The sequence below is a fragment of the Equus caballus genome, chromosome 6 (genome assembly GCF_041296265.1).
Source record: "Equus caballus isolate H_3958 breed thoroughbred chromosome 6, TB-T2T, whole genome shotgun sequence".
Lineage (NCBI taxonomy): Eukaryota > Metazoa > Chordata > Mammalia > Perissodactyla > Equidae > Equus > Equus caballus.
Genome location: NC_091689.1, coordinates 48,416,963 through 48,427,864, shown reverse-complemented (window position 1 = coordinate 48,427,864; position 10,902 = coordinate 48,416,963). Strand labels below are relative to the sequence as shown.

The following is a 10,902-nucleotide window of genomic DNA, read 5'->3' as shown; positions in this document are numbered from 1 at the left end:
ACCCACACAGCCCACCCCAACAAACCCAAGGTCTCCGACAGCTTCGGAAGCATTCTCAACCTTATTCAAATAGCTGCCTTGGGCCAAGAATGTGGTAAGTCTGCCTTCCCGCCACCAGCCCCCTGCCCTTTGGTCTTTCACTCCGGAGGCTCTTCCCCTAGATACAATGGGACGCGGCTTGGGGGATGGGGTGAATTCGTCCCAGGCTTTCCTGCCAAGACCCTGGTCAGCGAAGAACAAAGCTTCTCCTGCCCGCAGTTTAGAGAGCTGTGGGCAAACTGAGGTAATTTGGTGGGCTTGACTGAACCAGGAAGTCTAGTTTTCCCCTTTTTTATTTATTCTTTCCCCCAGTTTGATTGAGATGTAATTGACATATAACATTGTACTAGTTTATGGTGTACAACATAATTATTTGATAGATATATGTTGCGAAATAATTACCACAGTAAGTCAACACTCATCTAAATAAATAAGTTTAGTCATCACCTCATATTCCCGTTTTTAAAGAAATTATATTTTATTTCTAATGAGACAGGGACTATCTGCCTAAAGAACAATGTAGTTAGTCACCGGCAGCATAACAACATTTGGGTCAACCATGGTCCGTATAGGTGACAGTGGTTCCATAAGGTTGGTACCCTATAGCCTAAGTGTGTAGCAGGCTATACCACCTAGGTTCATGTAAATAGAATCTATGATGTTCACACAATGATGAAGTCGTCTAACAACGCTCTTCTCAAGGCTATCCTCCATCGTTAAGCGACATGTGACTGTATTTCCACCCACCCTCTTCTTGACGTTCCTATTCCAAACTCTATTGCCTTCCAGAATGATAGTCTGAGAAGACAAAGAAAAGGTTACATAAAATTTCATCCCTTGTTTGGATGTGGCAACACTCCTTCGCTCACAAGTTGGCATCTTTGCCTGGTGAACGAAAATCAGCTTGCATGGGAGCAAAGCCAGCAGCTCCAGCTGGAGACCCGCGTAGCAGAGTGCGTGGGAGGATTAGCCAAGAGTTGCATCTTACACAAACATATAACTGGAATTTGCTATGGGTTTACTTTTAGGGGTGGGAGATTGGAAAAAGGGAAGTAAAGTTAGGTTTCTTGAGTGTTGAATTTGGGAATGGGGAAGAAAATTGAAAGCTGTGAACTGTTATATTTGTCCATAAATATTTTAGTGCTGGAACCCAACTCTAAAAACTTCCTTTGGAAGACATAGCAAAAAAGAAACAAATTGACAGAGTGGGGATGGAGTGGCGTTGAAGGACATGAAAGGATCGCCAGGCTAGAGAAGGAAAAGTTAATTAAAGAGCGAGCCAGGGGGAAAAACAGCCAGAAAAAGATGAGAGCTTGGGAAGGAGGGCTAGGAGGGCAAAAATTGATTCTAAAAGGAACGCGTCACAAACCACAACCGCTTGGGCAGGTCTGTTACAGGACGGTCATTTGCCTAGAGGGCGTTCTTCTTTGCCTCCCTCCTTTCACTTGGGTGGATTTACAGGTCAATAAATGCCTTTATTTCACATCTAGTAATGTCCCAGGTAAAACTAAAAGGGGGTGCTTTCATTCTATCATGTTGCTCACTGGATTAAAATAAAAATTACAGCATAAAGGTAATTTCAAACTTGGAGGTCATGGGCGTGGGATCCTAATAGAATTCCTATTAACAGCCACTGTTTGTAGATCACTGACACATCAAATATTAAGAGTACTTAGTGCTTAATTTTCCTTAATTATTACTTTCATCCTTACTTACAGATGAAGAAACTGAGATTTACTAAAGTGGCTGAGCCAAGAGTCTATCCAGAACATGTGTATAAAAACTAATTAAAACTCTTCCGTAGTCATGGTATAACCTCTAATTACTACAGGGCACCAAAGTGCCTTAGGTCCGCAGCTCGCAGCTCCTTTCCTCTGGCTTTTGTTAAAAATAAGATAACAGTCCTGGTGGGGAGACTTGCCTGCCTTTCTGAAAGCTAAAAAACAAGAAAGAACTAAAGTGGGAGTTGAAAACAAGTATTTATTTTTAACATCAACTGATGCCTTAGCAACATACAAAATGTCTTTTATTGTGACCTTAGGGTGAATCAAAGAGGAAAATGGAGCTAGTGGAAGCTTCTGCCTCCATTAGCCCGACTGAGACCCCAAAGGGTCTCAGATCAAGAAATTAATTGTCCTGGTGGGAATTCCAATCACCTGAGGTAGCCTCAGAAATTGGGGGTGCATCTTTGATCTTAAAAGGTGGAAACATGGTGAATCTACAGGTACTCAATTGCTGGGTTTATTTTGTCTCCAGGTTCTGTAGCCCCAGTTGGCTAGTTCCCCACCCAGTCTGGGTTATTCGGCAGCTACCTTTTGCATTACAATGGCCTTGGTGAGACTGGCAGACAGGATTAACTGAGAATTCGCAAGGGTGTGGGTGGGCGTTGGGCTGCCAGGAGGGGCGGGTCTACGTATGGTTGAGCCTTCCTTATAAATCTGGAGCCTCCAAAATTCTTACCTTGAGTGAGAGATTGGGCTGAATGGCTTCTGTTACTGCAGAGGTGACTCGCTAAATCCTGCCTTTTTGGTAACTTCCGTTTGGCGATCTTCGTATTTCTCTAAGGTCTTCTGCCTGGATACTTAAGCCTGGGCCTTTTTTACAATCTCACCCTTTGGATTCTTGCCCTCTCCTTCAACTTAACAGCATGAGTGTGGATCCCGCTCTTCCCCAAAGCCTGCCTTGCCCTGAAGCATCCAATTCCAGGGGATCTTCACCAGTGCCTGAGATTTATGGGCCTGAAGAAAATTACGCATCCTTGCAGATGTCGTCTGCTGAGACACCCCACATGGAGACTGGTAAGAAAAAATTGAATCCTTGAAAGGCTAATTTCCTTAAGGGAAAGAGAAAGAAGGAAGCGGGAGGTAAAGATCATCCATTTCCCTCTTGAGCAATTATAGCCCATTAATACAAGCGGGTGTCATTATTTATTAATCCTCTTTATACCTCTCTTTCAACTGTAACCTGGTGGCATATGCCCTTTCACTTATGTCCCAGGTGTCAGGAGTTTTGGACTGAGGCGAGGGACACAGGAGTCAGTAGTCCAACTGTACTGTATATCTGAGAGTTTACATGTGTGGCCACTGGAAACAAGTGTCTGATAAGTAAGCTGATGTATAAATCTTGGTGCCAGGCACACAGTAATAGGAAATGTTGCTGCTGAGCCACAAGTTATAACATCACAGCTTGGGGGGGTGGGTGCATCATCTTTTTGGTTTGTCTATTCAAGGAGTACCAGAAACGGCTTGGCCAATTATGTGAATCTCCACCTTGTGGAAATGTTTTACCTTTCTACAACAGTAGCAGTTGGCTCCTCTCCCACCCTTTGGATGTGTGGGTGTCATTGGGCAGCTCCGAGTTTGTGAGTGCCTACTATTCTCAAGCTCCCTAAATGCAAAGGAAGCGCTCACCTCAGTTTATGGCAGATAATTCCAGAAGCTTTATTCTGCTGGCAGAGTGACTAGATCTCGGATTTGAGATCCAGTTTGGCTTCAAAACCTATACTCTAGTATTTAGGCCTCCAAATGGTAACTGCGAGTGTGGGGGAAGCTCGGGATACTGTTGAAGCTGCTACCACTTTTTTGGAAATCAATTTGGTAGTAGTTGTTAAAGAGGTAAGCCAACCTTTACCCAAAATGCCAATTTTAGCATTTACAGTATAAAATAATAGCTCAAATCTATCTATATTACGGTTACATCTGTAAAGCTAAGTTGTGGAGAAGGGATAAGTAAAATGATTGTTCTATCTTTCAAGGTTAGATTTTCATGTTACTCCATTTTCCTAAACTTTGTGTTAATGTCCTTTTATAACCTCAAACGTTGAGTATACAGTGGGGTTTGTAAGAGAAATATCTTGGGAGTGAGCAAGTGGGCATGTCCTTATTAGCAAGCCAAGTGTAAGTTTTTATAGATAGCTAATTTTTAGGATAAACCCCACTTCCAATCCTCTTTTTGCTGAGGAAGAGTGACCCCGAGCTAACATCTGTGCCCATTTTCCTCCATTTTTATATGTGGGACACTTGCCAGAGCGTGGCTTGATGAGCGGTGTGTAGGTCCCTGCCAGGGATCTGATCCAGTGAATCCGGGGCAGCCAAAGCAGAGCGTGTGAACTTAACCACTACACCACCGGGCCGCCTCGAATTTGTGCCTTTTAAGCCTGTCTATTTATTCCACTACTAGGGTAGACGTGGAGTTGAGCACTGGGAATGCCTCAGTGCAAATTAGGGCATAAGTGCCTACTAACGCTAGGTAATAGAGGAAATTTTCCGTTACACAGTCAATGTACACAAAGTTCCATGCTAGACAATTTTTATCTATTATCTCGTTTTATCAATGAGGAAACTCTGAAGGAGAAATAATTTTGGAGAAGGGGTCACAGAGTTAGTAAAAAGGTAAAGTCTGGATTGAAACGGAAGCCTATCGAAATTCACATTTCCTGCTAGTCCTGGTATTTAGAACGGGGCAATAAACTGCTGATTTTATCGGGTCCCCAGAATCTGATCATCAGTTTTAAAAATCATGTAGATTGATGAATAAGGTTACAAAAGAAAGTTATGGAGGGAACACAGCAAGTGGGAGTCAAGTGATCGTTTTGACCTTTATGAGCAGCCAGGATGTGGGCTCCTGAGCATCAGTTTACAGTAAAAATCGGTGGTCAAAAGGTTAATATATGATGTTAACCATGTGCATTCTATGTGAAATGGTGACAGTGGTACACTTACCGGACGGTACAAATGTTGGCAAAGCATTCAGGGTCACTTACGAATTGTTACTTACTATCTAGCTCTAAGGTTGTGAGGACTTTAAACGTGCTTCGAAAACAATAAATTTGTAAATGTGATTTAATGTTTGAAATGTTTTAGAGAAAAGCGTCATTTTATTCCCAACAGTCTCTCCTCTGCCTTCCTCCATGGAACTGCTCATTCAGGACAGCCCCGATTCATCCACCAGTCCCAGAGTAAAACCGCTGCCCGCTTCCGCAGAGACGAGCGAGGCAAAGAAGGAAGAGAAGGTCCATGGCAAGAAACAGAAGATCAGAACCGTGTTCTCTCAGACCCAGCTCTGTGTCCTCAATGACAGATTTCAGAGACAGAAATACCTCAGCCTCCAGCAGATGCAAGAACTTTCCAACATCCTGAACCTTAGCTACAAACAGGTAGGACTGTTTTGTTTTGTCATTGTAATAAGAAATAAAAAATAAAGCTAATTTGCAGGTGAGCATTGCTCACATCTTTCTAGGTATTCTGTGTTTATGCACTCTCCCTACAAATAATTTAATATGAAAGTGGACTCTTTTTGTAATGTATTTCATGACCCTTTTTCAGTAAGTGCTCTATTGTGGGACTATGCCATAAATTAGCCACTTTCCCTTATTGCACAAACCAAAATTGTGAAAATGTTTGCAATTTTTCCTTAATTAAAGGAGGAATATAATCCCATCTTCCAGGGTAGGAGAATGCCTAACCAACACTGGTTCTCATTAAAATAAAAACTGTGTATTTGATTACTAATGAGGATAATCATTTTTCATGCATTTATTGCTCAATTTATTCAGTCAAATATTTTATGGGTTTCTATCACTAGTGCCATACTTAGAAAGTCCTCTACCCCATGATTTTATAATATATATATATATTCTTCTAGTCCTTCTGTGATCTCGTTTTCTAAATAGTTGTCCTAGTGGTATATTTCATAATTCCTGAATTAAAAGACCACCATCACCACATTAAATGTAAATGTGCTTATATGAAGGGGGCTTTTTATTGCAAACATATAGTACCTTTAAAGATTTTATTTTTCCTTTTTCTCCCCAAAGCCCCCCGGTACATAGTTGTGTACTTTTAGTTGTTGGTCCTTCTAGTTGTGGCATGTGGGACGCCACCTCAGCATGGCCGGCTGAGCAGTGCTATGTCCACACCCAGGATTCGAACTGGTGAAACCCTGGGCCGCCGAAGCAGAGTGCGTAGACTTAACCGCTTGGCCATGGGGCCGGCCCCATATAATACCTTTAACTGTGACTAATGGCATGGGTAAACCTTATGAAAAGGGAGATGAATAGACATTTAAATGTGAAGTCCTGGTTCGTAGATTTGCAGTGTCTTCTCTAACTGGTTAGGTTTATTAAACAAAAAGCAGCCAACTGACTTGAGGGGCTTGAAAATTCATTCATGGGATATTGGTTCAAGATTTAAGAAAGGACTCTAGAAAATCAAACTCGTTCCTGAACTTCAGATGGTGGTAGTTGTGAGGAAAAAAAAGGTTAACTGTATTGTTTGATCCTTAGCACATCCGCATTACTAGTATTTTATGCTTTCCTGTCACCTTTTTCCTGCAGGTTAAGACCTGGTTCCAGAACCAGAGAATGAAATGTAAGAGGTGGCAGAAAAACAACTGGCCGAAGACTAGCAACAGTGTCACTCAGGTAAGAGGAAACTTATTTTTTCTGCTCTTTCCTTAGGATGACTTTTTAGCTTTATCCATTGCTGAAGAATACAACCCAACTACAGACAATTCTGATTTTCCTTGTACCGTTTCAGTTAACCCACCATTCTTTTTCCCAAGGGCTCAGCAACTACAGACTACCCGGGGCTCTATTCCTACCACCAGGGGTGCCTGGTGAACACTGCTGGGAACGTTCCAATGTGGAGCCACCAGGCCTGGAATAACCCAGCTTGGAGCAACCAGACCTGGAACAGCCAGTCTTGGAGCAACCATTCCTGGAACAGTCAGACCTGGTGCTCCCAAGCCTGGAATAACCAGGCTTGGAACAATCAGGCCTGGAACAGTCCGTTCCACAGCTGTGGAGAGGACTTCCTGCAGCCCCAGATCCAGTTCCAGCAAAATTCTCCTGTCAGTGACCTGGAGGCCACCTTGGAAACCGCTGGGGAAAGCCATAACGCAACACAGCAAACTGCTAAGTATTTTAGTACCCAGCAAATCATGGATTTATTCCCAAATTACCCCATGAACATACAGCCTGAAGATATGTGAAGATGGCTACATTGAATCTCGATTTGGGCAGTGGCTATATTACTTCTAGGATTTTTCTTGATATTCTGCTTCTAATTATGCCCATTGTGTCAATCTGGAGAGTCAGGAGAGTATGACGGATTCTAGAGGGCTCGGTAGCCTTGGCTGCTGTGGCCAACATGGTAACAGGTGTCTCTGGCTGCAGATAACTAGATAGAATACTAGTTTGGATGTCTTTAGGGTCTAGAATCTAATCTCTAGGAAGTAACAGTACAAAGACGGGTGGTGAAGGATTATCCTATTTTCTGGGATTGGGAGACTTTACTTCTGAAAAACCTCACTTGTTAAGGTGAAGGGTTAAGCTATTAAGTGCTTCATTAATTTCCTCTACCCCTTTTGCTCTTTTACTGCAACCCCTAATTTGTTCTTACTCTAGTGCTTGTAGAAAGAGGCTTTATATTTTTGCTGCATCATGATAATAATAATAGAACCAGTTTGGCCAGTTGGTTTATAAGTTTAAGTACAAATAAATAAAATATACATTTTACCTTTAGTTGTCTCTATCTTGATTTCACCCAGTGGCTCAAGGAGTAAAAATTTGACTAAACATGGGTCTTAATTACATTTTTTGAGGTGGGGGGGAAATTAACTGAAATCTTTTAGCTGTTAGGGAGATTGCTATCTTAGAAATGAATAAAGGAAAGGTAACCAAGTATACAATGCTGGGTGACTGATTAACCAAACCTGAACAAAGCTATTTACTCCCTGTGTGTGTAATGTTACTGAAACGATAAAATTTATGGTTATTTGCAGTTAAAGAAGAGTGCCACATCTGGAAAATATGGAACGGAGAAGTGATAAGCAGAGATCTTAGGTTTGTAAAGAGGATAAATGAAGGACAGCCAAGGGGAGAGGCAAATGATGGAAGGTGTAGAAGGGAGCTAAAGGAGGAGGGAAAAAGTGACTTATCTCACCCTGCAACTCACACATAGGAAAGGTTCTGTGACTGCTCTTCTGTACAAACACCCTGCCAGAAAGAACTATGTTGAAACAAGCTTATTTTTAAACATTAAAAAAAATGCGAGCTTTTATTTTTTACGCACTGTTAAATTTGTAGGCCAACTACAAAGCACAATTCTTTTCTTTTTTAACAATTGGCACCTGAGCTAACAACTTGCCAATTCTTTTTTTTTTTTCTGCTTTTTCTCCCCAAGCCCCCCAGTACATAGTTGTATATTTTTAGTTGTGGGTCCTTCTAGTTGTGGCATTTGGGACACCGCCTCAACATGGCCTGATGAGTGGCGCCATGTCCACGCCCAGGATCCGAACCGGTGAAACCCTGGGTGAAACCCTGGGCCGCTGCAGCGGAGTGCGAGAACTTAACCTCTCGGCCACGGGGCCCGCCCCTACAAAGTACAATTTAATGCGTTATCTTAATGTATGAATCTATAACAGTTTAAAAAATTGGATCAGAGACCGATATATAAGTAAATTCTAAGCCTGGTTTGAATTTTTTTTTTTTTTTTTCAGTTTAAACTATGCTCTTAGCTTAGAAGGAGCTAAGCAGGAATCTTATGAAGTATGCTAATCCTTTTTTTTACTGTCCTTACCCCATCCTAGCTTGCCCTAAGTTGATCTGATGGGGAGCCCTCTCATTTCACCACTCTGCCTTCCTGCTCCATGGGAACCTCCAGCCTCCAGCAGCAGCAGAGATGAAGGGAACAACCAAAGCAGTTTTCCTAGTCATTTCCCTCGGTTCCCCCAGTTTTCCAACGTTGCTCTGTAATAGTGTCCAACCCAGTTATCTAGACATTTGACAAAAGAGCAAGTCAGGGATAATTAATTTCTGCCAAGACCTAAGGACAACATGATATTTTCAACTGGCACATGAATTTTGAGTTTTGTGCCAAGCACCATATTATGAACTGAGTAGATAATGGAAACAGTGTTGATTGAGCAGTTAAACTGGCACATGAAATCTCATTCTCTAAGTCACCACTTTTTAGTCTTATAATTCAAACAGATTAAAGTGTGACTAAAAAAACAGAATCTCACTGGTCCTGCCACCTGGCTTTTTTCACTTATATTTGAAATGTATAAGTGAAGGAAAAATTCTTAGAAGAGATTGAAGAACTTTTTTTGTTAAAGATCTGTCAACTTGAACAGTTTTACAAAATCCTTGGCTCTAACTAAATGCACATAATGAATTGACAGCAAATTTGAGGAAATACTAAATGGTGAACCAGAGCCTAGAAATTTGGGAAAATAGCTATTTTAAAGTGACAACCCAGGAAACTCCCAAATTTAGTTCTCCAGTACTGAACCATGCTGTGGAACAATTTTTCACACCCTGGTCTTTGCTTTGGATTAAGTTCAGCTGTAAGACTGGGAATAGGCAAGGAAGGGCTGATAAGGAAGGTTTAGAGGCAGAAAAGACAGGAGCATCTATTACATTTAAAGCATCATGCTAGATGATGGAGAAGAAAAAGGAAAGCAAGTAAGAGAAGGAAAGGAAAGAAAGATTGAAAAAGAAGAAAAGAGAAAGACTTGATTTCTGGTGTTCATCATTTTATTTGCTTTTGGAAATTAGTCATTTATGGAAATGCCATTCATCTATTGTTTCTTATACCCAAAAGGTGAATAGTAAAGGTGAAAAACCTAAGGCAGAGAAAAGTAAAATCCACAATCATCAAGGAACCAAGGAAAGTCTTGATTTTTCAAAAGATTGGAACTTTTGATAGCAAAACTTAGAAGAAACGAATTTAAGCAGCAGTGAAATAATGAAGCAAATCAAGTAATCACATCTATTCAGCACATATAATATGGGTGGTTTTATATTTGAATTGTAATGGATAGTGTAACAATTATACATTCTCTTCTGAAAGCTTTTTTTCCACTCAGCATTACATCTTTAACCTCTTTGCATGTCAGAATTCAGAGATAATTTAGAGATTTTATATATCTATTAAAAATTGAAAACAGTTACATTCAAAAATAAGATTTCCTATTTTCCTTAAATGTATTAGCCAAGGTTGAGATAGTTTTTTTCTCAAATATTCTGTCAAAATAATTCTGACATGAAGAAAAGAGTGAAATTCAGGTAGTTAAACGAGGAGACATTAAGTTTTTTGGTTCTTCCTAACATCTCAGTGTGACTTTGTCATTCCCTTTTAAAAAAGCTATTCATAAAATAACATCATTATGTAAAGTTAACTTTGTTGACATCACTGTTAACTTGGATGTCGTCTTTCCAGACATTTTTATGCGTACACATGACACAAATAGAATTAGAATACATTTTTTTCTATCCAAATATGTAATTATATCACACATTTCGTTCTGCAAATTGCTTTTTCTACTTAATGTATCTTTCCACATCAGTAAATTTAGATCAGACTCATTTTAATTGCTGTATAATACGCGTTACTGTACTGCAACTTATTTCTGTTTTCATTATTTGCCACTGCAAATTATGTTGCTATTAACTTTTGCATTATTTAAACATGTTAAGACATTTTTCAAAATATGAAAAAAATGTTTTCATAAACAGAATAGGATTGAACTTTAAATTCACACTTGAAATTGCACACTACTTTTGGATTGGCCATTCCTTTGGTTCTTGCTGATTTCACACCTACCACTGGCTAATTTACTAAAGCACTAATTAGAAAATACTGTTAAAAAAATTAAGAAAATCTATATGTTCTTTAAAACTTAAAAAACAGTTAATACCTAAAAAGATTAAAGCATTAAAGCAAATTTCAGAGCCAAATTTACTATCTGTGTAAGCCACCATAGAAGCTGGAAAAAGTTGTCAAAAAGAATTAAGACAGGTGCAAACCCCATTTAAAAGTTTTGAGCTTATACCCTGGTCACAGGATCACCAAGAATATT

The 10,902-nt window shown here is 40.2% G+C and overlaps 1 protein-coding gene across 1 annotated transcript; it reads left to right on the top strand.

Moving 5' to 3' along the window:
* The first annotated feature begins 1,792 nt into the window (after positions 1–1,792).
* Positions 1,793–9,546, top strand: NANOG (Nanog homeobox). The gene is made up of 5 exons (XM_070270972.1): positions 1,793–2,263; positions 2,686–2,837; positions 4,929–5,194; positions 6,374–6,460; positions 6,601–9,546. Exons 2-5 carry the CDS (start codon positions 2,687–2,689, stop codon positions 7,027–7,029), a joined length of 933 nt encoding a protein of 310 aa, XP_070127073.1. The 5' UTR covers positions 1,793–2,263; position 2,686; the 3' UTR covers positions 7,030–9,546.
* Positions 9,547–10,902: the final 1,356 nt, after the last annotated feature.